The 25,396-nt window shown below is 45.3% G+C and overlaps 2 protein-coding genes across 9 annotated transcripts in view; both read right to left on the reverse strand.

Annotated features, from left to right (window-relative positions):
- Nucleotides 1-981: 981 nt before the first annotated feature.
- Nucleotides 982-11,666, reverse strand: bsk146 (brain specific kinase 146). The gene is made up of 5 exons (XM_035613818.2): nt 11,173-11,666; nt 4,688-4,944; nt 4,378-4,580; nt 3,243-3,434; nt 982-3,153 (listed from the first exon to the last, which is right to left on the reverse strand). The coding sequence occupies exons 2-5, from the start codon at nt 4,857-4,859 to the stop codon at nt 2,401-2,403; spliced, it is 1,320 nt and encodes a 439-aa protein (XP_035469711.1). The 5' UTR covers nt 4,860-4,944; nt 11,173-11,666; the 3' UTR covers nt 982-2,400.
- A 1,707-nt stretch (nt 11,667-13,373) lies between these two features.
- wu:fj29h11 (protein NO VEIN) overlaps nt 13,374-25,396 on the reverse strand; it is a 36,792-nt gene continuing 24,769 nt past the window's right edge. For 7 of the 8 annotated variants that reach the window (XM_035611822.2, XM_035611820.2, XM_035611825.2 and 4 more), the window contains 15 exons: nt 24,359-24,618; nt 23,995-24,232; nt 23,723-23,906; nt 22,637-22,763; nt 21,985-22,071; nt 20,556-20,723; nt 20,166-20,446; nt 19,481-19,629; nt 18,341-18,425; nt 17,257-17,371; nt 16,302-16,433; nt 15,899-16,186; nt 14,894-14,999; nt 14,626-14,782; nt 13,374-14,550 (listed from right to left, as the gene is read on the reverse strand). In XM_035611822.2, coding sequence (XP_035467715.2) covers nt 14,137-14,550; nt 14,626-14,782; nt 14,894-14,999; nt 15,899-16,186; nt 16,302-16,433; nt 17,257-17,371; nt 18,341-18,425; nt 19,481-19,629; nt 20,166-20,446; nt 20,556-20,723; nt 21,985-22,071; nt 22,637-22,763; nt 23,723-23,906; nt 23,995-24,232; nt 24,359-24,618 — 2,791 coding nt within the window. In that variant the 3' untranslated portion in view covers nt 13,374-14,136. The remainder of the gene's footprint in view (nt 14,551-14,625; nt 14,783-14,893; nt 15,000-15,898; nt 16,187-16,301; nt 16,434-17,256; nt 17,372-18,340; nt 18,426-19,480; nt 19,630-20,165; nt 20,447-20,555; nt 20,724-21,984; nt 22,072-22,636; nt 22,764-23,722; nt 23,907-23,994; nt 24,233-24,358; nt 24,619-25,396) is intronic. The other variant, XM_047327469.1, reaches the window with a different exon arrangement.

The raw sequence follows: 25,396 nt of genomic DNA on the forward strand, positions 1-25,396 counted from the left end.
TAGCATTTTAAAGCAAATCAAATATTATGCCGTCTTTCTTGAGCAGCAGCAGATTCAGTTGCGTCACAATCGTCACAACTATGAAATCCCAGAGCTCAGTCTAAGATTGATGCTCACCGAGGCAGTGGAGGCGCAGCAGGGAAGAGAATGTCAATTTTGCAATACATTTTTTTTTATTACCAGGCCATGTTGGTCGCATTCCCATTCTTTTTTTAAACAAACGACAAATCATTCCTTAGTCGTTGCTCCTGTGGCCACCGCCGGCCACCTCTCGGGCTCTGCCCCTGCCAGACCTGGGAGGGGTTTTTTCTCACTTGACATAGAATGAGGCTGAACGTCTTGTTAGGACGGATGATTGGTGCGGTGCACTGTGGATCCACCCGGGAGCTGACGAGGAGAGGTAGAATGGTGGTTTTTGGGGTTTGCAGAGTCAAAAGCGGGCAAGGAATGACACGGTGAGGTAATGTACAGGCCAGCGCGACCCCTTCTCCATAAGGTAATGTGATTGGCCTCCGCCAGCAGAACCCTAATGTGCCGCGGCCTTACACGGCGAACGCTGCGGAGCCGGGGCTGCTCGCAGCTGGCTGATGAAATGGGCCGAAGGAAAACAGTGCGACCGCAGTGTCCGCATCAGGGCCGTCTATTGTTTCTGAGTCAGAGGGGCTGCCGATGAGGTCAGAGACGGTCACAAGACAGTAGTCGTTTGCATACTCGCTGGCTGCTCCCCCGGGAGCGGCCTTTTTCCGAGGAGGCGATCCGAGCGGTGTGAATGCGGGAGCTGGAAGGAGCCGAGCTGCCCCCCGGTCGGGGCCCGCGGACTCTCACAGGAGAAAGAGACGTGTTGTCTGCAGCTACGCGTCATCCACACTGGGCCCACGGCTTGTGGCAGGAGCAACACTGAGCAGTTTTTCACCACAGCGCTTTAGCACGTTACAAATTCATGCAGATTTATGTCTGGAAAACAACACACAAGAACGTCCATTCGTATACATGAACCAATGCTTTTTTTTTTTTCCTCCTCCTTCAGATTATTTAGGTTATATCCATGATGAGTTACAGAAAGGATTGGCTTACTTCTTTGCTGTTAATCTTAAATAATAGTTGTAAAAAAAAAACTAAAAAAATTGAATGCCTTTCTTATAATTTATTGTCAAGCCCTCGCTCTGTCCTCATGCTTTGCCCCCCCCCCCCCCCGTTCTTGAAAGTGGTGAGATGAGAACACGACATTAATAGTAATACAAATACTACACACACTGAATAGAAACTAATTATTGTTTCCCCGATTTTTAGCCCTAGGATGTCTCAAGAGATCATAACGGCAATATTCACTCTCAGACATGATGCAAGGAATTGTGCTACGGCAAAAGATCCACGTCACAACATTTTTACAATTATTTTTTAACCTTTTTTCTTTTCTATAAAGCCAGATCAATTTTTTTGATTTAAGTTGGAGCTACTTGTCATGCAGTTTATAAAAAGTGACTCTTTGACGTGATTTTTTTCCTCTTTCTTCCTCAGATTGAACTGAATATGCAATGTCATAAAAAAAAATGAATTTAGAAGTAGATATGTTTGTCATGAAGGGACTGAGGCCTCATGAGCCTTCTCTCAGTCCCGTTTCACATGGACGTGTTGGTTTTGACGGTCAGCAGAGGGAAAATATTACATCAGAAAACCACTGGCGACAACTCGTACATAATGTACATCCACTGATACCAATGTGTACAGCAGTCTGCCGGATGTGTACAATGGGAAGTCGAACAGAAAACAAAGAAAGCTACTTTACAATAGAAAACAATAGAAAAGATAGTGTGTAGTCTTTTTAGATTCCAATAAATAACAAAGGTCACAAAGCAAAATAAAACCACTTCTTTTAGATTCATACACACAGAACGCACGGTAATACACTCACACTCTAACATTTTTTGTTACACATGAGACATTTCAAACAAACACTCACTCCGGGTTTTTTGTTTTTTTTGTTTTTTTTGAAGGTATTTCCTTGATCTCTGTTTCAGTCTTCTTCAAAAATACAAATCCGTTTCACTCGGCTTCGTCAAAAATTGACGTCTTGAAGATTTTACACGGCATTCCGCCACTTTCTGTCTCTATATGCTTCTTTTTTTTCTTTTTTTTTTACTGAAGTATTGCTTTAAGAAATACATTTTGGTCTTCTAATCCGGCGGTTTTAGTGACAGAATCTCTAATGGAAGCAAATTTTTTTTGTACTCTGGGATTCACAAAAAGTCATTGAATCCAAAGTGTGAATGGGGATCTTTTTTCTTTTCCTTTTTTTTTTACCTCATGAGAAACAGAGACTTTCTGTGCAGTGCACATCTATGTGGTTGGATGAGAGGTAAAAAAAAGTGTGTACCGGTGAGTCTTTCTCTTCCGACGCGCTCAGACGCAGATCTCGATGGGCGTGGCCACCAGCATGCGTCCGCCCGGGGAACTGTTCTCCCGCGGCATTCGATCGTAACTGTTGGTGGACGACACGGAGCTGCTGGTGGAGACGGGCACGAAATGGTGGCCGCCGCCTGGCTCCATCATCCCACCCTTGGCCCCGCCGCCGCTCCCCCTCTCCACCGCCACAGGAGACATGGGCGAGTGAGGTGACAGTGGAGAGAGGGGAGATAAAGTCTGCTGCTTCATCCGCTCCACCAGCAGCTCCTCATCCTCCTCCCCGGACGAGGACGACGAGATCGTGCCGTTCGCCTCTACTTGCACGCCTCCTCCTCCCCCTCCTCCTCCGACCCTCTCCCCGCCGCCTCCGCCTGCTGTGTTGCTGTTGCCGTTGTTGTTGTTGTTCTCCGCGTCCAGCATCCAGGAGTGGCTGAAGTACCCGAACACCTCTTTGACGGAGCAGCGCCGGTCCTGCTCCACGGAGAGAAGCCGGCGGAACATGCGGAGGGCCTGCTCGGTGAAGCGGCGCCACTGTGACGGCACCGTGTTCGTCCTCCTCCTCTGCCAGCGGATGAACTCCTGGTAGAAGGAGTCCGACGGCAGCGCCTTCTCCCAGGGGAAGTTGCCGGTCAGCATGCAGAAGAGAAGGACGCCGAAGGCCCACACGTCGGTGCTGTAGTCCACGCAGAACCCCTCGTGGCGGGACACGTCGCAGAGCTCCGGGGCCGTGTAGGGGATGGTGCCGCTCACCTAGACGGGAAGGTCAACGGGGGTTACTGCCAACGCCGCAGCGAGATGATAAATAACAAAATGGTCACAAAACCACAACTGCTACTCACTCTTTTAACAGGCGAGCCAGCCCGGCGGGTCATGCCAAAGTCAGACAGCTTGACCTTGCGGCACTCCCTGTCAAAAATGAGGATGTTCTCAGGCTTGATGTCCCGGTGGACCAGCTTCTTACAGTGCAGGTAGTCCAGGGCGATGGCCACTTGGTGCACGCAGCGCTTGGCCACGGCCTCTGGAAGACCAACCTGAGAATAGGGGGCAAGGAGAAAGACCAGAGTGAAACGCAAATTCAATACATAAAGAGCCTATAGAAGATGTACCGCTACACAATCAGGGTCAAGTCTGTCGCAAATTAACATGTCACATATAACTGTTCATATCTGATGCCACAGGACAAAGCACACCAGAGTTGGACCACTAGCCAACATTATAATATTTTTTTCTGACTCCTCCCACAAAAGAGGGAGGGGCCTTTCCCGCGAAAGCATGCTGAGCTACACACTGTCAGCTTCCTGCTACGGACACTTTAAATTTAACAGCGTACAAAAAAAATATGCTAAATACCTTAAATACCAGCCATTCCATTTCAAGGTTTGTGTATGACAATTCTAATCATAATTGTAATCCTGTTGATTACACGATTATAATGGTCTCTAATGCTTTTATGCGTACCTTTTGTTTTACTCACTGGTTTCTTGAAAGGAGACATCATGACCGAGGTCTGAATACTTCCATTTAAATGTGATTTCACGCTTGAGAATGTGATTATTTTATATTATATTGGGGAATAATACAAACATCGTAAGAATGGCTTTTTGTTTTTTATACTACCACTAGGGGCACCACAGTGCACTTTTCTCATCCAATCAACCACCAACAGCGCTTTACCAGCTAGTCACCCGTTCACATTCCAACAGGACAAACCGTCGGTGGTAATTTGGTTCAATATCTTTCCCTGGGGAACTTCAACACGTGGACAGGAGGGAAGAGCCTTCTGGTGAGTGGAAGACCCGTTCTACCCCCTGAGCCACAGCCGCCGCTACTGCAAATCGATTCTCGATCGAAAAGCCGACTCGCCGACTGACATCCTCCCTTAGCTGAAACGCGCCAGGACGGATATTTTTTCCCCCCATTCTTCTCCCAGCGGTGCGAAGCAGCAAGTTCAGAATAATGGAGGACGTGGAGTACCTGTGGAGGAATGATGTCGAAGAGGTCTCCAGCCAGCGCGTACTCCTGGGCGAACACGTAGTAGTCGTCGGTTTCAAAGGCGATGCCGAACATGTTGATGATGAAGGGGCAGGGAGACAGGTAGAGGGAGATGCTGTACTCCCGCAGGAACGACTTCAGCTTGGTCGTCTTCTTCTTCAGGAACTTCAGCGCCATTTTTGTGCCTTCGGGGGGGAAACAGAACAGATACATTTTTGTTCTTCTTAGTCGGGGGTTCTTTTTTTTTTTCATTATTAAAAGCGTGCTCTTGCAGTATACATGGCCCCATCACCTCTGATCTTGTGGATGACCAGGTCCACCTTGCCGTAGGTGCCTTTGCCCAGCTCCCTGATCACCTCGTAGTACTTGTTGACTTCCAGCCTCTCCAGGTTCTGGGCTGCGATCAGCTGCAGCTCGTCCAGGATGTCCATGTTGGCCCGGGACACCAGCGGAGAGGAGCTCATGCTGTGGTGGACCGGTTTAGGGGATGGACCACGCTCGGGGTACAAAACTGGGGAACGGATGCTCAGGCAGAACAAGCTGGCGTCACTGCATAGGAACAAGAGGGGAGACACATTTTTGTAAATTGGTGTATAATAATATTTCTTCCTTTATCTATTTTCCTGTTTTCTGGAATATATCTTTTTTTTGTGTGTGTTTCCTGAATCGTTGTATTGTATGTTTTGACCCCTTCTGGGCCAGCGTACTTTAGTCATGTGATATTTTCTGTTGATTTGTTCTGAATTGCTGCTCTGAATTTGCAGCGTGACAGTAACTGGAAATGCTAATTATCTGCAGTGAAGGCTTAAGTAATTCTAGATGCTGTTCGCCAAGGGGGATGCTAGAGCTGAGCTGTGAGCTGAGTCACACACACACACACACACACACACACACACACACACACACACACACACACACACGCACACACAGCCAATAACAGTCCTTTCTGGCAAATCCATTCCCTGCTGCAGTGTGATTATTCTTAGTGATTGCGTCTTCTTCTCCTCTGAGCCTCCGGGACCTTCCAATTCCTGACCCTCACTCTACAGACCCGGGCACGTGTGGGAGAAAAATAAGGAGTTTGCACATGTTTACACAATCGTACACACACATTACATAAAGGCAAAGTGCCGGAGAGCTGCTTCCGCGAACAAGCGCCTATGAATCTTCCTCCCTGTGCAACCAGCAGCACTTGGGACGACTGTCATATTTACACGGACACATTTGTCTCTCTACACACAGAGTACCCTGCTCTGATATTGTCCCCATAGAACACAGAATCAAATCTCCTTCTTTCAGTTTGCGGTGGAGAAAATAAAGCCGCTGATCCAGACGGAGCAGCTCCAAGTCGCCATCGCCTGCTTCGTCATCGCCGCTGAGTCACCAGGTACGTAAAAAATACAAAATATACACATACACACACACACACACACACAGCGGCGCAAGGGTTGAAAGTACCTTGTCATCCCCTCCACAGGCCTCTGTGTTGCTCTGTGGGGGTGTAATCTTTTTTGTTGTGTGTGAAGCGAACAGGGGGACCAGTTGACACCAGCAGGTGAGGAGGGATGAGTCAGTGTGGGTGATGAATGGCTGTGCAGAGAGGACGCACCGAGGCTCTCTCGCCGCTTTAAATAAAAAGCTCCCGGACACGTGATGAACACACACACGTACACACGTACACACACACATGCACAGAGGGGAGGGCAGGGAGCTGTAAAAGAGAAGGCCATTTGGTCGCGTGGATGAGAAGTGCTTACTGTGGCACTGCAGGATGCATGCAGCACCATGTGTGACACTCTCCCTGTGTGTGTGTGCGTGTGTGTGTGCCCCTGTGCGTCATATTTAAGATCATCGTGTTGCCGTGTCATCATCACTATTGCCTACTGTAATGTTCTCGAGTTCAGTTTCTTGGTTTTCTGAAACCAGAGGTAGCCATATTTGGAGGAAGAGGGGGTTGGGTCTGACCTGGAGCTCGGTGACCGCTTCCTGTCACCGCTGAGAGTTTCTGATTACATGAAATCAATAATAATCAACAGAACGATCCTTTCTTTTTAAGGACGTTTGCAGCAGCCCTTTCTTTCTGTCACAAATCAAAGGCAGTTACTTTCAGAGCGAGGAGGCATTTAGCTTAACTAAAGTATACTGGACTCCAACGAAAGCACTTCTGACACTGAGGGTAAACAAGTGTAACGAAACCCAACTACGGTTCTCATGACTAAAGACGTGATGTTTAAGAAACGCTTGCAACGTATACAGATATCTACAGTACGGTTTTAACGAGAGTGTCCGTTTGAAATGAAGAGCATTGTGTGGGAGATTTTACATCACTAGTGTGTGTGTGTGTGTGTGTGTGTGTGTGTGTGTGTGTGTGTGTGTGTCGGCAGCTCTGATGGATATCCGCATGTGTACTCCTGTCTGTGTGTGTTTGTGTTTACTGCATCTGTATTTATATAAAAGCAGCATTAGACTCATAGCTGAATGAGTCATCGAGTCAGGAGAGGAAGTCTGCGATCCCGGAGTGTCTGTGTGTGTGCGTGTGCGTGTGTGTGTCTGTGTGTGTATGTCTGTGTCTGTGTGCGTGCTGCGTCACATCGGCTCGGTGTTAACAATAGAAGTAACTCAATGCACAAGCCGCATAAGCACTTTGCATCCTCGGGTGAAACAACTGCAGAGCCAGTGATTGGATGGCGTCATGGCAGAGCTAGCATCTGATTGGCTGGGAACAACAGAATGTACACAATGTCCTAAAATGACAAATTTTCCGTGTAGCTCATTTTACTTAAAGGTGCAAGATTGTATTAATTATTTTTCTCCAAACATCAAATGATACGATGAATGACAAGATAGTGCAGCTATCAGATATTTGAACAAATTGAAATTAAAAGGTGGATGAAATGTTACACTTGAGGTGAGGGAATATAGAGTCAAACTGTCGTTGTATGGGCTCAAATTAGGGTCAATATGATTTTGGGCTTGTAAAGTGAGGTTGGAAGATGATTCCTATACTATACTATAAATCTGCACGTGATAGTCAGCGTTTCGTCTTCAGGAGGAATATTGAATCCCGACACTTGATCAGATGATTCGCAGTTCAGACACTGTTTACTACAGGCCTGGATTGAGACCCTCTGCACGCTGCGAGGAGGATTCGATAATGAACACCGCAACACATGAGTTTATATACCTCAGCATGAGCACGCACAAATTTAGACTATACCATACAAGGTTGAAACTAGTCTTTGCAGACAGACATCCATCACCCAGAATATATTACTTTCTCCTGGCATGGCGATACCTGTACCATGACCTTGACCTGTACACTTGAATCTTCTTCCCTAGAAGCGAAGACATCTCATGCATGACGCATGTGCACCAAACATGTCCACACTTGGAGCATGCCATACAATCAATGTAAAATCTTGATAACTAGAAACTGTAAATGTGTAGAAAAGACTGGTATTTGAAGAGAAGAAAAAAAAAGTGATATTGGCAGTGAGGTAGTGACACAAAGCAGAAAACTGAACACTGAAGTTGCAGGTGTGACTTTTGACCCTGCATCTTCACCTGAATCTGATTGGACAATGACTAAACTTAATGACTGTCATCGATCACTAACTAATTCCTACGGAATTGATGTACGCAGGCCAATAGTGTACAAACAGAAAGCACCAGTACACTCGCGCAGGCTTTTAACTGCAACGTACTGGACACACACACAGAACACACTATGTTCCTTTCAACTGAGGACAGATTCGCCCCCGAAACACTGACTCTCTGTGCCACCAGGTTTAACACTCCGTGGAAGCCAGGGGCCGCAGCTGACTAAACCCCAGACTGCTTACGCAACCGGCGGGCAGAGCCGAGCGGCCGAGCACATTCGAAGAGCCGAGGCGATGATCGTGTCCACCCCTGCTGATGCAGCCATGCTGCCCTCTAACAAATAAGGGCGATGCCATCTTCCTCCTAATTCCATTTCAGTGACCTTTCAGTTTTCCTTAAGCACAAACACACACACACACACACACACACACACACACACACACACACACAAACACACACACACACACAAACACACACACACACACGTTCCTGTTTCCCGTGTTAGAAACAACAACAACAACTAAAACACCATTCAATTTTGCTAGAATTAAGATTTGCCTTTCTTTTGCGAAAAGCTTTTATGATCAGAAGTGACCGACACACACACACACGTACACTGGAGTGTGTGTGTGTGTGTGTGTGTGTGTGTTGCCATGCACCGACAGGGAGTGGTGTACGGGAGCGAAAATAATGAGTGAAAAGAGAGGGAGAGCAAAACATAATGACAAGGACCGTTGAGTAGCCAAGTACCACCAAGTGTGTGTGTCTGTGTGTCTGTGCAGAAAGGTAAAGAGTGTGTTGGCCTGGTATCACTGCAGCAACAGCCAACAGCACCTACCCATAACAGGAAGTCAAATCCCATGGTGTGGCAGCTCAGTCGAAAGGAAAATCATATTACTGTGATTATTATTTAAGTGACCTTTCACCCCTGACCTGATTGTCATTAGAAACGGCGGCATTCCACAAATATTACCTATAGAGATCGGCAGTCACTCGAACAGCCACACAAGCCATTGAGCGCTGCACAATCGGAGCAGCGGAGACACAGATCCTACACTTCCGATAATGCCTCTTGATGGTTTCTTCCCTCTGAACTCCACACCTACAGTTTACTCCCTAAGCTCATACTGCACCAACAACACCCCAGTGATATCCATAAACACAGAAGCTATTATGCAACTATATGATTTTGAGGTGAATTACATCTCTAATATGTGTGGGTGAAAGATGGCGGTCCACACAGGACACGACGCCGACTCGCCACATCCACTTTGTGCCTTGTCCTAAACACCCTGAAGGAAGAGTTTGAGATCTTAGTGAAGAGGTGAAAGTATCTTCTCTCCTGCAGAGAGTTCGAGGAGAAGATTGATTACATGTAAAGCTGGAGCGTGCGGCGATTCGTTTAACTAAAGACTGGAAGCAGGAGGATAACTTGAAAAAGTGATAGCTGAAAATTCACATCTCAGTGAAACTCTTTCTTATGTGAGATTGTCGGGAAACTGGCAGAGACTTCACGACGTTACTTCTCCTGACCAGAAACCCCCCGACAGATTTGCTTTTACACGTTCAGGGTCATTTGCAAATTTAAAGGTGACATATTATTCATGTATCATATTCAGGTTCATACTTTTTTTGGTTTAGCACATGAAAGGGTTTACATGCTGTAATGTTCAGAGGGCATGAGTGTTCTCATACTTCCCATTCCTGCAGCTCCTCTTTTTTACCCTGTCTAAAACGCCTGGATTTATTTAGCTCCGCCTACTTTTAAACCCCAGTCTGCTCTGATTGGTCATCTGGTCCAGTCTGTTCTGATTGGTCAACCGATTTCAAAATGTGTAGGAAATGTCACGCCCCTTCACCAGAGAACTCGAGATTCTCAGATTGCAGGCAGGGTTACCCCCAAAAGAGTCCCACTGTGACATCACAGTGGGAGAGACATCTGAACCAGTGGTTCAGAGCCAGGCTGCAGGGTTTAGCCAGCTCACAAATTCAACAGGGTGGTCTTTTTTTCACAGTTTATGGGCCGGCAAGGTCCAAAGATACACACATTTATGTGCACAAACACTGCAAAAGTGATTTTTGCATAAAATGTACCGCTGTAACACTAAAATATGATAGGCTGCGATGAACTAAGCTAAAATAAGTTAAGCTAAATGCCTCCTCGCTCTAGGGTCATATCTGACATCTTGAAAAACAATTTAAAAAAAAAAAAACGCTGCCAGAGAGAGGATTGGTTGAGCACCGGACCGTCTATGTGACCTACATTGTGATCTGTGAGTCATCATGCTGGATCTTTTGTGTGTGTGTGTGTGTGTGTGTGTGTGTGTGTGTGAGTGTGTCTGTCTGTTTTTTTAATGTGCCATCAAGGAGCTTAATCCCACTTTCATCAGCTGTATCTCAAGCTCCAAACACACACACACACACACACTTGTCTTTTGGATGAACAGTGCGACGTGTTTCATCAGTTTGTTATAACACGCAATTCTTATATTATGAGGAGGCACGAAATGAACTTTGGCCCAGGCCAGCAGCATGTGGTGGTCTTAGCCGCCGTCAGGGTGTAAATATTATGCTCTTGTTATTAATCCTCCAGACGTCCTCAAGCCCAGTGTTCAGAGTGGCTACGTCACCTGCAGTGTGTCCTCAGACAGCACTGAGGGAAATCATTGACACACAGACAGGGAAACACACACACACACACACACACACACACACACACACAAACACTGGCTCCTGCAGATACCTGGTTGCCCCCAGAGTACAGGATGCATGGTCGGGGTGAGGGAGGGAGGGAGGGAGGGTGAGGGGGCCAGAGGCTGTGTTGTGATCAATAACACAAATTCACTACACACAAATATTGTAAACGATGTAAAAAAAAAAGGAAAAACAGTATTGTTTCCTGCTGATGAATGGGACACAGAAACAACAACAACACACGCACAGTTAAGGAGCCACCACAGCTTTGTTTTCAGTGTGTGTGTGTGTGTGTGTGTGTGTGTGTGTGTGTGTGTTTGTACATGCTGCTGCACAGAACGGGCCCAATCGATCAGGCACTGAACACAAACCCATCACTCATCCCAGTCGCCGTGGTAACTGCTGTGTCACATAGCTGCTCGGGGTGCAGGTGAGGAATGATGAGGGTGTGTGTGTGGGGGGGGGTCCTCCTCTAGTACTCACCCTTCAGTGTGTTGCCATGACAAAGTGCGCCCTGTCAGCCCAGGCTCCTGGTAGACGCACGGGACGGTCTGAGCGCATACTAGGGCCAGGTGAGCTGGGAGGAAACGCCTGGTCACGGCGTCCTACGAGAGAAGCCTCCGTGCAGCCGTGTGTGGTCTGTGGATGTGGCGCCGAGCATCGCGCAGCCTCCTCCGACTCTGCGTCCTATTGTCTCCGCATCTCTCTGTCCTCTAGGATGCGAGGGGAGGAGAGGAGAGGAGATGGGTTGGCAGCGGAGGAGAGGAGCGGAGAGGAGCGGAGAGGAGCGCCAGTAGCGAGGCGAGGAGGGAGGAGAGAGAAGACCTCCCCCTCCTTCATCGCCCTGGCCAATCGCAACGCTGCTCCGCCGGGAGCCGCCGCTGCCCGCTGTCTCCGTACAGACTATGCTGCCTTCAGGGGCGGTCGGAAATATCTGAAGAGTTGAATAAATGCTGGTGCAATAACATTCATTGGCTGCGGCTATTTCAGGCGGGTAAGAAAAACAATTATTGAGAACAATTTAAAAGACACATATCATAACTTTGATATGCCTTTTGAATTCATGACCAAATCATGCAGACTCCAGAAAGTGAATCCGATGCGGAAGTGCCTGAAGCCTGTATTCTCTGGAATGACCAGCAGAGGGCGAGGGTTTTATGGTCTCAAGCTATAGTTTCAAGTCATTAATCAGTATGATTATCAATAGTAATTTATAATGTAAAGATTTTTTGATGTATTTTCCCCCCCACAACCTTTTAAATGGTATACCTCAGGAGTCTAATAATGTAGGTGTTAATCAAGTGGCGACGCCTTTGGCCATCTTGGTTTTTTGACACCGGAAGTAACCATATTTGGAGGAGCAGAGGGTGTGGCCTGACGGAGAGCTCATCCACCGCATGGCCTGCTACACCTGCAACCTGCACCCATTGGATGGGACTAGCTGTCAATCAAACGGTATCAATGCCCCAATCCATACTGTGCTTTATCCTCTGTTTTACTCTAGATGAGACCAAAATTTACGAAATGAACATCATGCTGTATTGAAGAAGACTTGAAACTACAGATTGAGAGCATAAACTCCCCAGGAAAATGTTTGCTGACATGATAAATCAAGTGAGGAGTAGAATCATTTTCTGATAGACTGCTATAGAAACTGACTGCAACCAGGGGAGTCGCCATCTGCTAGTGATTCCAGAGAATACAGGCTTAAGGCACTTCTGCGTTGCGTTCACTTTCCAGACCCGGTGATTCTGTCCATTATTATATACAGTCTATGGTTTTAATGTGCATGGAGATAAAAAGTTATGCTTGAAATTGTTTTGTGAAAGTTTAGATCTTCTCACGCAATGTTAGTTGTTACGTGAAGTCGTGTTTCTCTTTTGATGCTATAGGAACAAGCCCTTTTGCAGAATCAGTATCAGTGTTGTTTTTGAAATGTTGGCCGACTAGGCCACGCCCCCTCGTAAAACAGGTCTCCAACCTCAAAGCTTAGATCAAACAATACATAGCCTGCAATTTGTTGGTCAGCAATCCAACTCAAATCAGGCGCACATCTTCACAAAATACATAGACATTTGAGATTTACAAGCTAGATTTGAATGCCTCATAAATCCAACAGAGGGGGGCACATGAGTGCAAAAAGAGCCTTTACCTCATGTATAAAAAAAAAGAGGAGAAAAACAAATATCATCTCTGCTCTGTCCATGACTGTGGCTCTGATCTGTGTTACCACAACCCTGCAGTGGCCTTATCTTACACGATGAAGTGCATTCAGTCTCAGTGCACTGAGACACAGCACTGCATTGTAAATCAATAGCCAAGTTATTTTACATGAACTCAATTCCCCTTAACAGCGTTAACACTGAAGAGCCTCTGCTCCCTTCATCAGAAACATGCTGTTATTGGCTCGTTCAGTACATTTTGTGTCTCGTTGAACGTGTCGCCCCATGACTGATCCTTTTTTTTTTTTTTTTTAGAAAACAGCCCTCTGGCTACAAAGACTTTGCATCACAGGGGGAAAATAGGGAGGTGCTGTTTCTAACATCTACACCAACAATCTTCACATGGGTGTAATGTGGCCTGATTGGAGAAGATCAACATCTTGCAATAAATAACACAAAATTCTGAAAAAGTGAGGTCCAGGGACCACCGCGGGTCCTTTGCGATAAAATTAATAACAACGATTTATTTTTTTACAATTGTTTTATTTATATTTTTTAATCTCTGTAAAGTACAGGAGAAAAAGAAAAAAAAAGACATTAAAAACATGGAGCTGGTAGCACTGCAGTTTTGGGTTCACTAAAGAGAAGTAACTGTATCAAGTGGTCTTGTGTGTGGTTGTGCTCGCACTATAAAACTGCCGCCTGTTCACTGTGACAGTGCAATTACAAGGAATGATGGGAGCCTGTGAGGGACCCGTCCAGTCAGCTCAACTTCCCCTTGATTAAACTTAACCCACGGCTGTAATCACTTCATCTATCAGCAAGGTTAAGGTGACATAATCCTTCGTGACTAAAGACGTACGAAAAGCTTCTGTACACTTGTCGGGAGTAGAAACAGTAGATCCGTCTCTTGTTTACGTGTTAAACTTCAATCGTTCAACAAGAACACATTTATTTCTAAGGAATGTTGGAGTCAAAGTGAGGCAATAAAAACAGGTAAAAACATTCACTATTATGTTCCACTGACCATTTTAAAAAAGCACGCTGGCTAGAAAACACACATCTGTGTGTAGTTTGTTGGCAATAAAAATAACATTAAGGACAAAAGTGACAAAAGGAATGTGCAAACTTTAGCTCACCTACAGGCAGAATGAAAAAACAGTAGTTCGCATAGTGGTCACAGTTAAGAGAAACTAAAATCAGTGCAATTAGGATAAACTTGACTTTAAAAAGGCATACGAAAAACTAAAAAATACAACTTGTGTGAGTAATAGTGCAGATAGACCTATACAAACAGATAAAGTGCCAGGTCTTTGGTGTGAAGGTGCTGCGCGAGGTTCTGAATGCGACACAGGCGAACGTTGTGGGCGTCTCCGGCGCTGTACACTCGGAATATGTGATAGCGCTCCTTCTCTTTCAGCGCAAAGTCCAGCTCGTTGGCGGAGAGGTGGATGAAAGACTTCTCTTTCTTGATCGTCGACTTCACCTCCACGTACACCACCTCCGGCCCCGCCGCGGGGCCGAAGCTCAGTTTGAAGTCGTAGGGCTGGCCGCTCTCTCCGCTCTGATTGCACCACAGGATGTGCGTGGGACACCCGGGAGCACCACTGTCCCTCCAGTGGCACAGGAAGGAGTTGACCAGCTGCTCCCCCCACTCACCGATCTCTACCACGTCCATCAGGCCGTCTGACAACACCACCTACAGGAGAACAGCAGTTTAGAAATGCTCACTAACACAAAAAAACCCCATCACATGTGATGTGAGTGTACTGACGGTGGTGGGTTTCGGGCAGGTGAGCTTCATGTCCTCCAGAGTGGCCTGTGGAGGCTGGACTTTGTTCCAGAGCGGGAAGTCAAGGTTCAGAGGAGGACGGTGAGCGTCCGCAGTCCCCTGGAACATACTGGGAATCACCACGGCCTCCGGGGCGACGCTGACAGAAAAACGAAGGAGCAGTGGGATTACACAGTGTACTAACTGAAAATCAACATTGGTTTTGGACATGAATATTTCAGACGGTGTGAGATGAAGAGGAGAAGCCTACAGGCTGTTTGGATCGTGCTGGTCGCTGATGGCCTCAGCGGGCTGTGCAGACGGAGATGCTGGTCTGGGAGCTGTGAGGCTCTCGTCTCGCTGACTGAGCTCCGTCACTGCCACACGAGACACAATGGAAGAATTTTAGAGGACGTGCTGCAGGTGTAGAATTTGTGGATGAAGCCACTTATATTTAATCACAATGTCTTCATGATGGATGGATGATTGAAATGCTTCCACATCAAAGATCAAGTAAAACCAAAAATGATGATATTCATTTTATGGATTTTCAAACGGTTCAAAATGTTTCCTAAATCTTTTAGTAACCTTCAAAGGTTAAAAAGCATTTGCACTTGTGGTAGCTCCCTCAGCAGGCTGATAAACACCGAATATCTGCAGAGATGTCTGAAGAAGCATCCGTAGACACCTAGGGAAGGTTTTTTAAGGCTTTTTAAGGTTTCTGAATTCTAGGACATTTTCAAAATGTATAATTAGTGGAGGGAAGATCTACCTTAGCAAATGTAATATTATTATTGAATTGAATTGAATGAAATTGAAAAATCTTGCCCCTTATATATCAGCCAACGGCTGTCTTGCTCTCTGAATATTGACAGTGGCCAAGCAGCACAAATTCATTTTTGGTCACTTCTTCTTGGACATAATTTCACCAAATAAAATTGTGCCTATGTCCACCTGAGGTCCGGAAGTCCAGCTCTGGTTTGGACTGAACTAACTGGCTAACTTTGTGTTTGTAATGAAAGCAGATGCAAGCTGTGCGAAACCAACACAACAACCTTAAAGAGGCTAAAACTCGCTGCAGAGAAACGTAGAATTCTATAATCTCATATTCAATGTAATGTAGACATTTGATCTGTTGTAAATATTGATTGGAGCAGATTTAAGTTCCATTTACTGCTTGCAATATTTACTTTTACATTATTATTCCCTGTAAACCTACACCAGTACAAATACAATCAATAGGCGGAAGGCTACAGGAGTTTCTTGAATGTGTAACCTGGTGGTCGGGGGCCGTTGCTGATGTCAGTGGTCACAGGAGCAGGGTTGGGCTGCCCTGGGTGGCTGAGGACCTTCTGGGGGGGGGGCTGGTCTGGTGCTCGTGTGCTGCTGCTGCTGCTGCTGCTCCTGAGTGGCTGGTTTCCTTCACATCTGCGGGGACTCTGGGGGCCGACATGGCCGCCTTCTCTGGGCGTCATTTCTTTCTCCGGGTCTCTGTCTTTAGGCCCAGCAGGAGGCGGCCACATCTTCATGACGGCTTCTACTACGCCTCCGTCTGCCTGACCTGCTGGCAAAGAGAAAGCGTGAGAGAATGAACGTGTGGTTTTTCGGGTGTGAAGTAATCATGATGCAAAAACAATCCCGTTTTTTATTCTGACATTCTGAAAACCTGTACAGGGTACCTGCGCGACTGGCTCCAGTGTTCACTATAGACGCTCGAGGAGGCCAGCAGACCAGCGTCTTCTCCCCGTCCTCTTGTGCAGGGCGAGGCAGCTCCTCTGGAGAGCTGATGGAGGAGCGACTCCATGACGGCACTGGAACATTTTAAAGAACCAATGAGGAAAAACAGAGGGTAGCATACAAGCTGTGAAACTGCAATCACAGTGTAGGCCTTTTAATCCATAAAAACAGATTTTGTAATGGAAAAGTCTTTTGATCATATTAATCCTCGTAGACTCATGAATGTCTGTGTGTGTGTGTGTGTGTGTGTGTGTGTGTGTGTGTGTGTGTCTGTGTGTGTGTGTGTGTGCTCTCTTTGCTGCAGTGAGATATCTGCTCCTCTTGCTCTTTGAGCCCTGGCAACAGCTGCGCTTTTATGTTGCCACACACAACAGTGAACAAACCTAAATTAGCATATGCCGGTGTTGTGTGTTTGTGCGTGTGTGCGTGTGTGCAGGGAGACTGAGAAGAAGCAAAACAGTTATGAAATGATAATGGAAATCTGGGGCAAGTGTCACAGGGAGAATTGGAGGAACTGCAGATGTAAGATGCCATTTTCTCGGATACAAAGCTGCACTGTCTTGTTAGAATTCATCTCAGGCGCCAGTTATATCACAGTTATAGAGTTACATGCTGATGTTCTGCATCGATCTGTGATTCTCTCACACACACTAATACTTAGCAGCAGACAGAGCTCTTTCAGGGTATTTTCCCCTCGTTGCAAACTCTCACTTTAACTACTAGTTCCACTTTGTTGTTGCTCCGAGAAAATAAATCCCTTATCTTTACTTTTCCCCATTGTTTCTTGTCCATGGTAATTTCTGTCACTAAGAAACTGGCTGCAGAGTCATTTACACCGGTGCGCACATGCTCAGTGTGCATATGTTTTCAGGTGTGTTAGTGGGGATGGGGAGTCACCTCTCTCCAGGTAGATCTCGGGTTTGGGCGGCTCTGGGACCTCCCACTGCTGCTCATTGCTGGGCAGCTCTCTGATGTCCTCTTTGTGCAACAGTCTCTTCAGCGCTCCCGGGTCCTGCAGACAAAGAATTAACAGCTGTGGTAAGAACACTCAGGCAGAGTTGAGACGTAATCGTACAGGATATTACATTTGTTTTACGCTAAAGGTTCTAATAATGCTGTACATGCAAATAGCTGAGTTTCATTATTAGTTGTTATTCACACTGGAAGACATGCAAGGTCAGTGATTGTGTGTTCATTGACCAAAGCAACCACATGACGACACTGAGCTGGGTACATTTTGGATTTCACCCGCTCAGATTCTCTCGTTCACATTGGCATAGGCAGGCGTTCGTGCTAAAAGTGACGATGATATTAAATGTGCTGTCAGTGATTGATCAATTCCCAGACATAATATAAAAGTTAAAGTATGAAGTGGATGTAATGAGTAGAAGAGGCAGATCGCTAAGAAGCTTCCTCTGAGCCTCTCCCGTGTGCCTCTGTCTGACTCTCCCGTGTGCCTCTGTCTGGTGTATTAAGTGACTCTGATGCTGCAGAATCACATCATTAAAGCTGTTAATCAAACAGTCACAAATTCCATTTCATTGACTTCGGCAGAACCAGACACGGAGCTTAAATCAAAGTGTCGGTCGCGTATTATCCACATTTCAATATTGATTATGTAACGTAGCCCAAATCTGCTGCATGTCTCCAAGCAGTTTCCTGCAGGAAAAAAAATGAAAACACAAGATCAGATATTCGATAGCGACAGATCAAAGTTGAGGCCCGACATGAGGAGTCGGTGCAGCTGCGCAGCTCGACATAGATGTGAGCTAGTTGCCGTGTAATGTAAACGTGACTCCCTCTGGGGTCGGCCTATTAGTTCTGGCTACAGTCATCTCTGTGGTGGCAGCAGTGCTTGTGTGTGTGTGTGTGTGCGATGGAAAAGACAAGAGGACAGGATGAAAGACCATGAGCATGCAATGACCCTTCTCACTTGACATGGATAAGTGATCGATGCTTGAAGCGATCATATATCACTTACATCGAGTGAGGTTATCAAGGCGCTCAGGAAATGCATCAGCTCTTTCCTGTGGCTGCTCTCTGTGCAGAACAGTTTGACCAGCTCCCTGAAACAAACACAGACACACAGACACACACACACACACACACACACACACACACAAACAAACAAACAAACAATCAGCATATGACAATTTCTTATAAGTTCTGTGTAGGGTAAGTCATCGGCCTGACATGGCTAAATGAATGTGGATACATACAAGAGTTCATCTTGTTCATCAGTTTATTTATTGTGATCTACACCGCATATTGTTCTGTGCTTGCCAGGATTTAAAATCTAAGATTTGTAAAATGTGAGATTAATTATCTTGTTTTAAAAGTTATAGAATTGTCTTTAAATTCATTGTATATTCTTGAATACGTCTCATTTCAAGATTAAAGTAAAATCATCTAGCTGCATGGACAGATAATTTCCTTTTCACCCCAAATTCAGAGTTTATTTCTTCTATTTTAGCGTTTCCTTTTCTGTAGTGTACTGTAAGCAGTCATGTGAGAGTTTTCCAAACTAAATATCTATTTGTCTGGTTAAAGAAGAGTAAGCCATCTTATCAAACAGAACGTAAACATTCAATGCCAGCTTGAAGTTTGGCATTCACACACTCGGACCTCACCAGCCTCGGGATTCGTGTGATTCTCATGAATTATAATATATTGAGTTCTGCCCCTAAAAATCTCACCCAAAAATAATGAAACTTTAAGACGTTTCGCAGCTTGATATCGATTGATAGTCAAAATCATATTTTTCATTACAAAAGCCTTCCTTCTGACTCTGGCCACTCTGATAATCCATATGTCACAAGTGTGGATGTTTTCTACGATCACATCTTGTTGACTTCATCTCTACTTTATATGTAAACAGACTCATCTACCGTTCGTCTCATTAGATGAGCGTGCAACAAGAGGAGAGCAGAAAGTGAAGCTTGAAAAGGGGCATTATGGGAAAAGACAAGATGTTCTCAGTTAACTGTTCTTGATTTGAAGAAAGTCAAAACGACAACGATGATGACCAACACATTTAGACCTTTAGGAATCAGTTTCAGATCTTGAAGTAATTGTTGGTGTTGTTTACATCGTACAAACACACACGCACACACACACACACCTGCAGATGTCCAACTTGGCTGAGAGATGATCTTTCTGGATGTAGAACTCCTTCTCGTCCTTCAGCAGACAGATGACGTCCTCCATCTCCACCACAGCTTCGTCGCTGTCAGCGACGTCCAGCTGGTAGCGAATGTACAGCTTACCCACCTGAACACAAACAAACAAACACGTGAATAGTACGTACTGTCGGCTCCAGGAGTCCAGATGCATCTCCTTAATGATGACTACTAAGATGTGTTACATGGTACCAAAAAAGTTGAGTTATTTTTAAAGTTGAGTTTGCATGAAACAAACACTACTGTGAAGAGTGGAAATCAGGACTGTTCTTTCTTTTTTGAGCTAATCCAACACTGAACTGCAACTGACTGAGCTTTTCTGTGTGTGGAGAGTCGTCCCAGACTTTAACTACATGACAAGTTCCTCCCTAAGTTAAGTTGAATGACGGGCTGAGAGCAATTTGCCCTGATCTTTCATGTTGGTGCAATTGGCTTGACAGAACGGCAGGAAGAGAGAATGAAAATGTGAGAAGCTAAGAGAAGGTTCCTGCTGCCGAAAAGGGCTAAACGATGAATATTTCCTTCAGGCAGGTGGGATGATAATCAGAGATTCTCCCTCAACTAGGCCTCTGTTCCAACTATCTCCAGGTTCCAAACAACTAAAGCAACAAGTTGTAATCCTCTGACCTGTCCAAAGGAAAGACGCTTGATTTTCTCCCCAATGTTGTTGTCAACCAGGTCTGAGTAGAGATCGGCCAGTTCGTCGTGGTGGTAGAGGAACCTCTGGATGTAGGGGATGACGGAGCGGACCATGGCCTGCATGGGGGGACAGGGCCTCAGGCTCTCAGTCTGCGGCTCAGTCTTGACATACTGGGACAGTGGACGGATGCCGCAGATCTCCATGAACAAAGAGCGGTCGCACGCGTTGAAGGTAGACACACAAATTCGCTGTCCCGGGACTGTGTGACCTGGTAGGATTACAAACAGGTTTATACAGGTCTTGGTTTGGCAATAATTCCTAGTGTTTGTCTAACACTGAAAAGTATACATGGAAAATACAATATGGCGGCAGCATACTGTGGTTCCCAGTCTTCTTCTCTGCTGGTGGCAGGTTGAGCAGACAGATCTGCTTGTGCAGTTTAAAGATCTTCTCCAGCTCTTTGTTGTCGGCAATCATGGGTTTTCGCGACAGACCGACCCAGCTGTTGTCTTTGGTGGGGAAGACCCTCAGATCAGACACCATACCTGAGCATACGGGAGAAGCAAAAACCAGAGTCTGTTTGTACGCATTTAGTTTTTCAGTGGTATACAGTATTAGGGCTGCGACTAACAGTTATTTTCATTAGCGGTTAATCTGTTGATTATTTTTCACGAATAATCGATTCAATGTTTGGTCGATGAAAATATCAATCGTGTTTCCCAAACCTCAAGAAGATTTTGTCCGCACACCAAAGATATTAAGTTTATGTCACAGAGGAGCAAAGAAACCAGAAAATATTCACATTTAAGAAGCAAAAATCTGAGAATTTTGACTTATTTTTTCATAAAAACAACTTAAACTGATTGATCAATTATCAAAATACATGCCGATTAATTTAGTAGTCAATTGCTAGATGATAAATCTATTAACTGTTGCTACTCTATACAGTATATTTGGTCAGAACTCTTTAATGACCATTTTTATAGCCGTGCAATATTTTATTTTATAGCCAATAGCTTAAGCCCCATTTTCTTGTATTACATATTTTTTTGTATTTAGGAAAATTGCACAAAAAGTGTGTCAAATTATTGATGTGTAGACAGCTGTCACAGCATGACTTTAATCCTGAAGATTGACGATTCTGGCAGCAGGTTGTTAAATTATCCTCAGAAAAGTGTAAGTCACACCGATTAAAAAAAACGTGTCTGTCTGTTCAGATCCGACTGAAGTGTGACGCAAACTGCAGCAATCCGGTGCCTTGATAAGGGCCTCCACGAGCTGTGTGTCACAGCAACTGCTACTGCTGCATCTGTTTGCCGTGTGGGTAACAGGTCAAGTCAGTGAGCTTAACTGCAACAGCAAAGTTCCTATTTGTTTTTAGAACAGCGGCATACAACTGTGTCCATCACCCCACACAGTATCTCTGTCTCCCCCTTCACCTCCCCTTCTGCTCATCCATTAGAAAAAGGTTCGCTGCTCTACGGAACAACGATCTGTGAAAGAACACACATTCAGATTCGCTTTTCATAAATTCCTGATTACATTAAAACTGTAGGAAACTCTGCCTCTGCTGTCACAACTCCACACATTTTCACCGCAGACAGTGCAGTTAGCTATGTGACTTTGCTCAGTCTCTAGTGCGCAGTAGGTCCAGACTGCTGCAACCTGTTCTCCCCTATCCCACGCTGACAGATGGTGGATCATGCTCATTCGCAACAAAGAGTCAAGCCAGCACAAAAGTCTGACACACAGAACCAGATTGGCAAGCTGATGAAGAAAGGATTGTGTTTGTAACACTTGACTCACCTTTCAAAGTGGAGCAGTAGCCGGAATTAAGGTGTAGCTGAGAGGTGTTCTCTGGGTCTCCAGACGCACGAATTTGACACTTTTGAGCTGTTGGAACATACATTATATCATATCATATCATAACATGTATAGCTAGTCAAAGGGGATATATAACATCCGCTGAGCAGAGAGATGTAGAGCTGTAGGCAGATGGGACATGACAAGTAAGGAACGTGAGAAACTCTGTTGCCTTGTTCACACTACCATCTTGAATGTGCTTTTTGGCATGTCCAGATTCAAAGTCCAGAAAGCAAAGAAAAACAAACATGAAATGTGATTTCTGCAAATCGGATCCAAACCACAATTGGAGGCAGTTTGAAATGTGATTCTAATCTGTTCTCTACAGATGCACCTCAATCTGGACGCAAATCGTGTGTTTTCAGTGTTTTTTTGAGTCACTCACAATGTGACATGCCAAAATGCTGAGTGATAGTAGCTACGCTGTTACTACAGCAACCCATTCAGGTAGGTCGGTGACGTCTGGACACACAAATCTGATCTGATCACTTGCGGACAGTGTGTCCTAAAGATATGATATGAGAAACAAATATGATTTGCTTCCAGTCTGAAGAAAACCTATGGAACAAAAGACAGGAAATGTGAACGTCCTTACCAAGTCTGGCATAGAGCACTGACACATCCTGTAGTACTTCGGCAGTTGGTATGGGAGATGAGGAACAGATCAGTTCCAACAGACCCACATACTGCTTCATATTAGGGCTGGGGTCCACATTCAGCAGCTATACAAAATATATATAATCACAAACACATCAATACAGTAGTTCAGTGTTAATGGGCGACAGTCAGGAACCATCTTAACAAAACTTATTGAAACTGATTGTCATCTTAAGTTCTGAAATTGGAAATATTTCTTGATTTGTGAATATTATTTCCACAACAACATATTTTTTACAACTGTGTTCACTAAAACCCTCCCCCAAGCAGAAGGTGTCCAATCATATGTAGCTTTGTAACTAAACAGCATCTTGACTCGCTTAGCCTGTCAAGCTAGATACATATCTAATCATATCATATCATAAAGGGGGCAGTAAGCAATTTTGGAGAAGCTTGTTTCTCGCTATGTTGTTGTTGTGACTTTACAGCTCTGGCCTGGGCCGCGAACATGGGACCTCCAGTATGGGAGACCGAAGCATTAACTACCAGGCCAAAACCGTGGAGTTGAAGCACCACCCGCCAGCACGTGTCTTAAAGAGTGATGTTTACAAGCTTCACACAGCGTTGTGTAGTGCCGTCCGCACCATTTTTTTGTTTTCGAGTGACAGAGCCAGGGCTGATCTGATAACACAGATTTTTTTTTCGGGGCACACACATAACTGACAGCTAGCGGACCGTGAGAAAATATTCACTGTTTTTTACAAAATGTGTTTTGCTTTAGAATCGCTTACTGCCCCTTTAAGTTGTCGTATTTGTTAGCAAAATTGACGATTCCCGGCTAGAAATTAGGAGCCTACTTTTGGCTACCTGTGTCTGAAATCAAGAGATCAAAAATAACTACGAATTTTGTCAAGTAAATCTCCCGGCATTATCGGGGACAGGGGTACGTGAAGTGAAGTCATGACAGTTCATTAGTCTTAGAACCATTAACGTTAAAAAGCATGTTCTATATGTAGGGAATTTACTTGAGCTAACAGAAACAGAAACAAGACTATTTCAAGAAAACCGTAATAGAGCAACATACTCTGATGAAGAAGTCCTTCATGCCTTCCAGTGGATAGTAGAACGGAGCCAGGACTTTGGGCATCTGAACAGAGCTGTCAGGTCCATGCGTCAGCTGTTTGTAGCGCTTGAACATATTCGTTGTGTCACTCCAGCACACCTCCTTCAGGTGGTAGAAGCGTCCTGAACACCAGTCGTCAGTGCGCCTGAGGAAGCAAAATTTCACTTGTTGCCACGGGGGTTGAAATTTCAACATCAACCAGAGAGATTGTGCGCATACGGCCGACAATGTACCTGTTGTACTCGATGAACACAGCAGGGGTGTGCTGGAACAGCTCCTTCAGGCTGCTCTGTGGACAGTTCTTGTGCAGATAGGTGTATACGTTGTGGATGTGCTGAACTGTGGACGTGAAACTGGCCCCCTCGAGCTCGTCTTCAGGGGATCTCTGCCCCTGGTTATGTGCTTCGGGTTTGACACACCACTCCTTCAGGTACTTAATCAGAGCCTCCACTGAGATACTTTGTCTCATTCCTAAAGGTGGGAAAAGAGAGTGAAAAGTGCCGATAAGGTGAGCGACTCAAAACAACCTGCAGTAAATACATGATAACCAATGCCTAAAGCTAACTGAGATCTTGGCCATAGGAGACATATTTTTACCTAAAGCTCTGCTGAACTCGCTGGGGTCCATGTCCACGTAATAGACATGGGACCCCAGCAGTCTGGTGACCTCAGGTGAGGTCAGGTAAGTCGAGTTGGGACAGAGGTACTTTCTCTCTTGCTGTTCTCCTTCCAGCGGCCGATAGGCCGGCACCCATTCAAGACGACACAAGGAGTGATAGAAGGAGGATTTGTGTTTTTTGATTGGTCGCCCGTCGCTGTCAATCACCTCGGCGGTGAGGTACTGGGAGTATTGGTGTCTGAAAGAATGAGAGAGGTTGTGGTCAGGGATAGCTGGAGAGATTTCAAAACTCTCTCGACAAGTGGGGAGTAACAGAGTGAAGGAATAGAAGACACCACACTATGACCATCGTCTTTGACATGATAGATTTAACACATTACCATACAACTCTAGATATGATTTACTGTGCATCTTCAGCTGTGGCTCAATGATCTTGATGTCATTTATGAGGACTCAACAAAGTGGCAGGACTGTGTGACCCACATTCCCTTGCAGAATATACAGCACTCGGCAGCACTGCACGTGCTTAACGGTCAAAGTTAAATGCACTGACGAGTTCTGATCTACGCTCCAAAGAAAAATCGACTCATGTCAAATGAACCAGCGTATTAGATGACAGTTACGCTTCAAGTGTGCCCACAGAGCTAAGAAGAATAAGCCATAGTTTCCCCATTTGCCCTGTGAAAGACAGGCAACCTAATGTAGTGTTTCCCTCCCTTTAATAGGCACTAATGTTTGTAAAAAAAAAAAATATATACTATTTGCAAGTGTTTCACCCAGTTCGCTATAACCCCACTCATCTGTATCTCACGAGATCCAGAAACATAACCTGTTACAAAAAACTGTCGGAAAAGTATGATGAAAGTGACAAAAGATGAGTATGGGTTTGTGAGCTTCTTAGCTCAGCAGCTGCTCTGTACTCACTACACACATCTATAATGCAACTCAAGAGATGGGGCAGCACTAGGAGGAACTAAATCCAGATTATTAGTCCCCAGACTGATCTCAAAACATAA

This window comes from Scophthalmus maximus, chromosome 16 (genome assembly GCF_022379125.1).
Source record: "Scophthalmus maximus strain ysfricsl-2021 chromosome 16, ASM2237912v1, whole genome shotgun sequence".
NCBI classification, from domain to species: Eukaryota; Metazoa; Chordata; class Actinopteri; order Pleuronectiformes; family Scophthalmidae; genus Scophthalmus; species Scophthalmus maximus.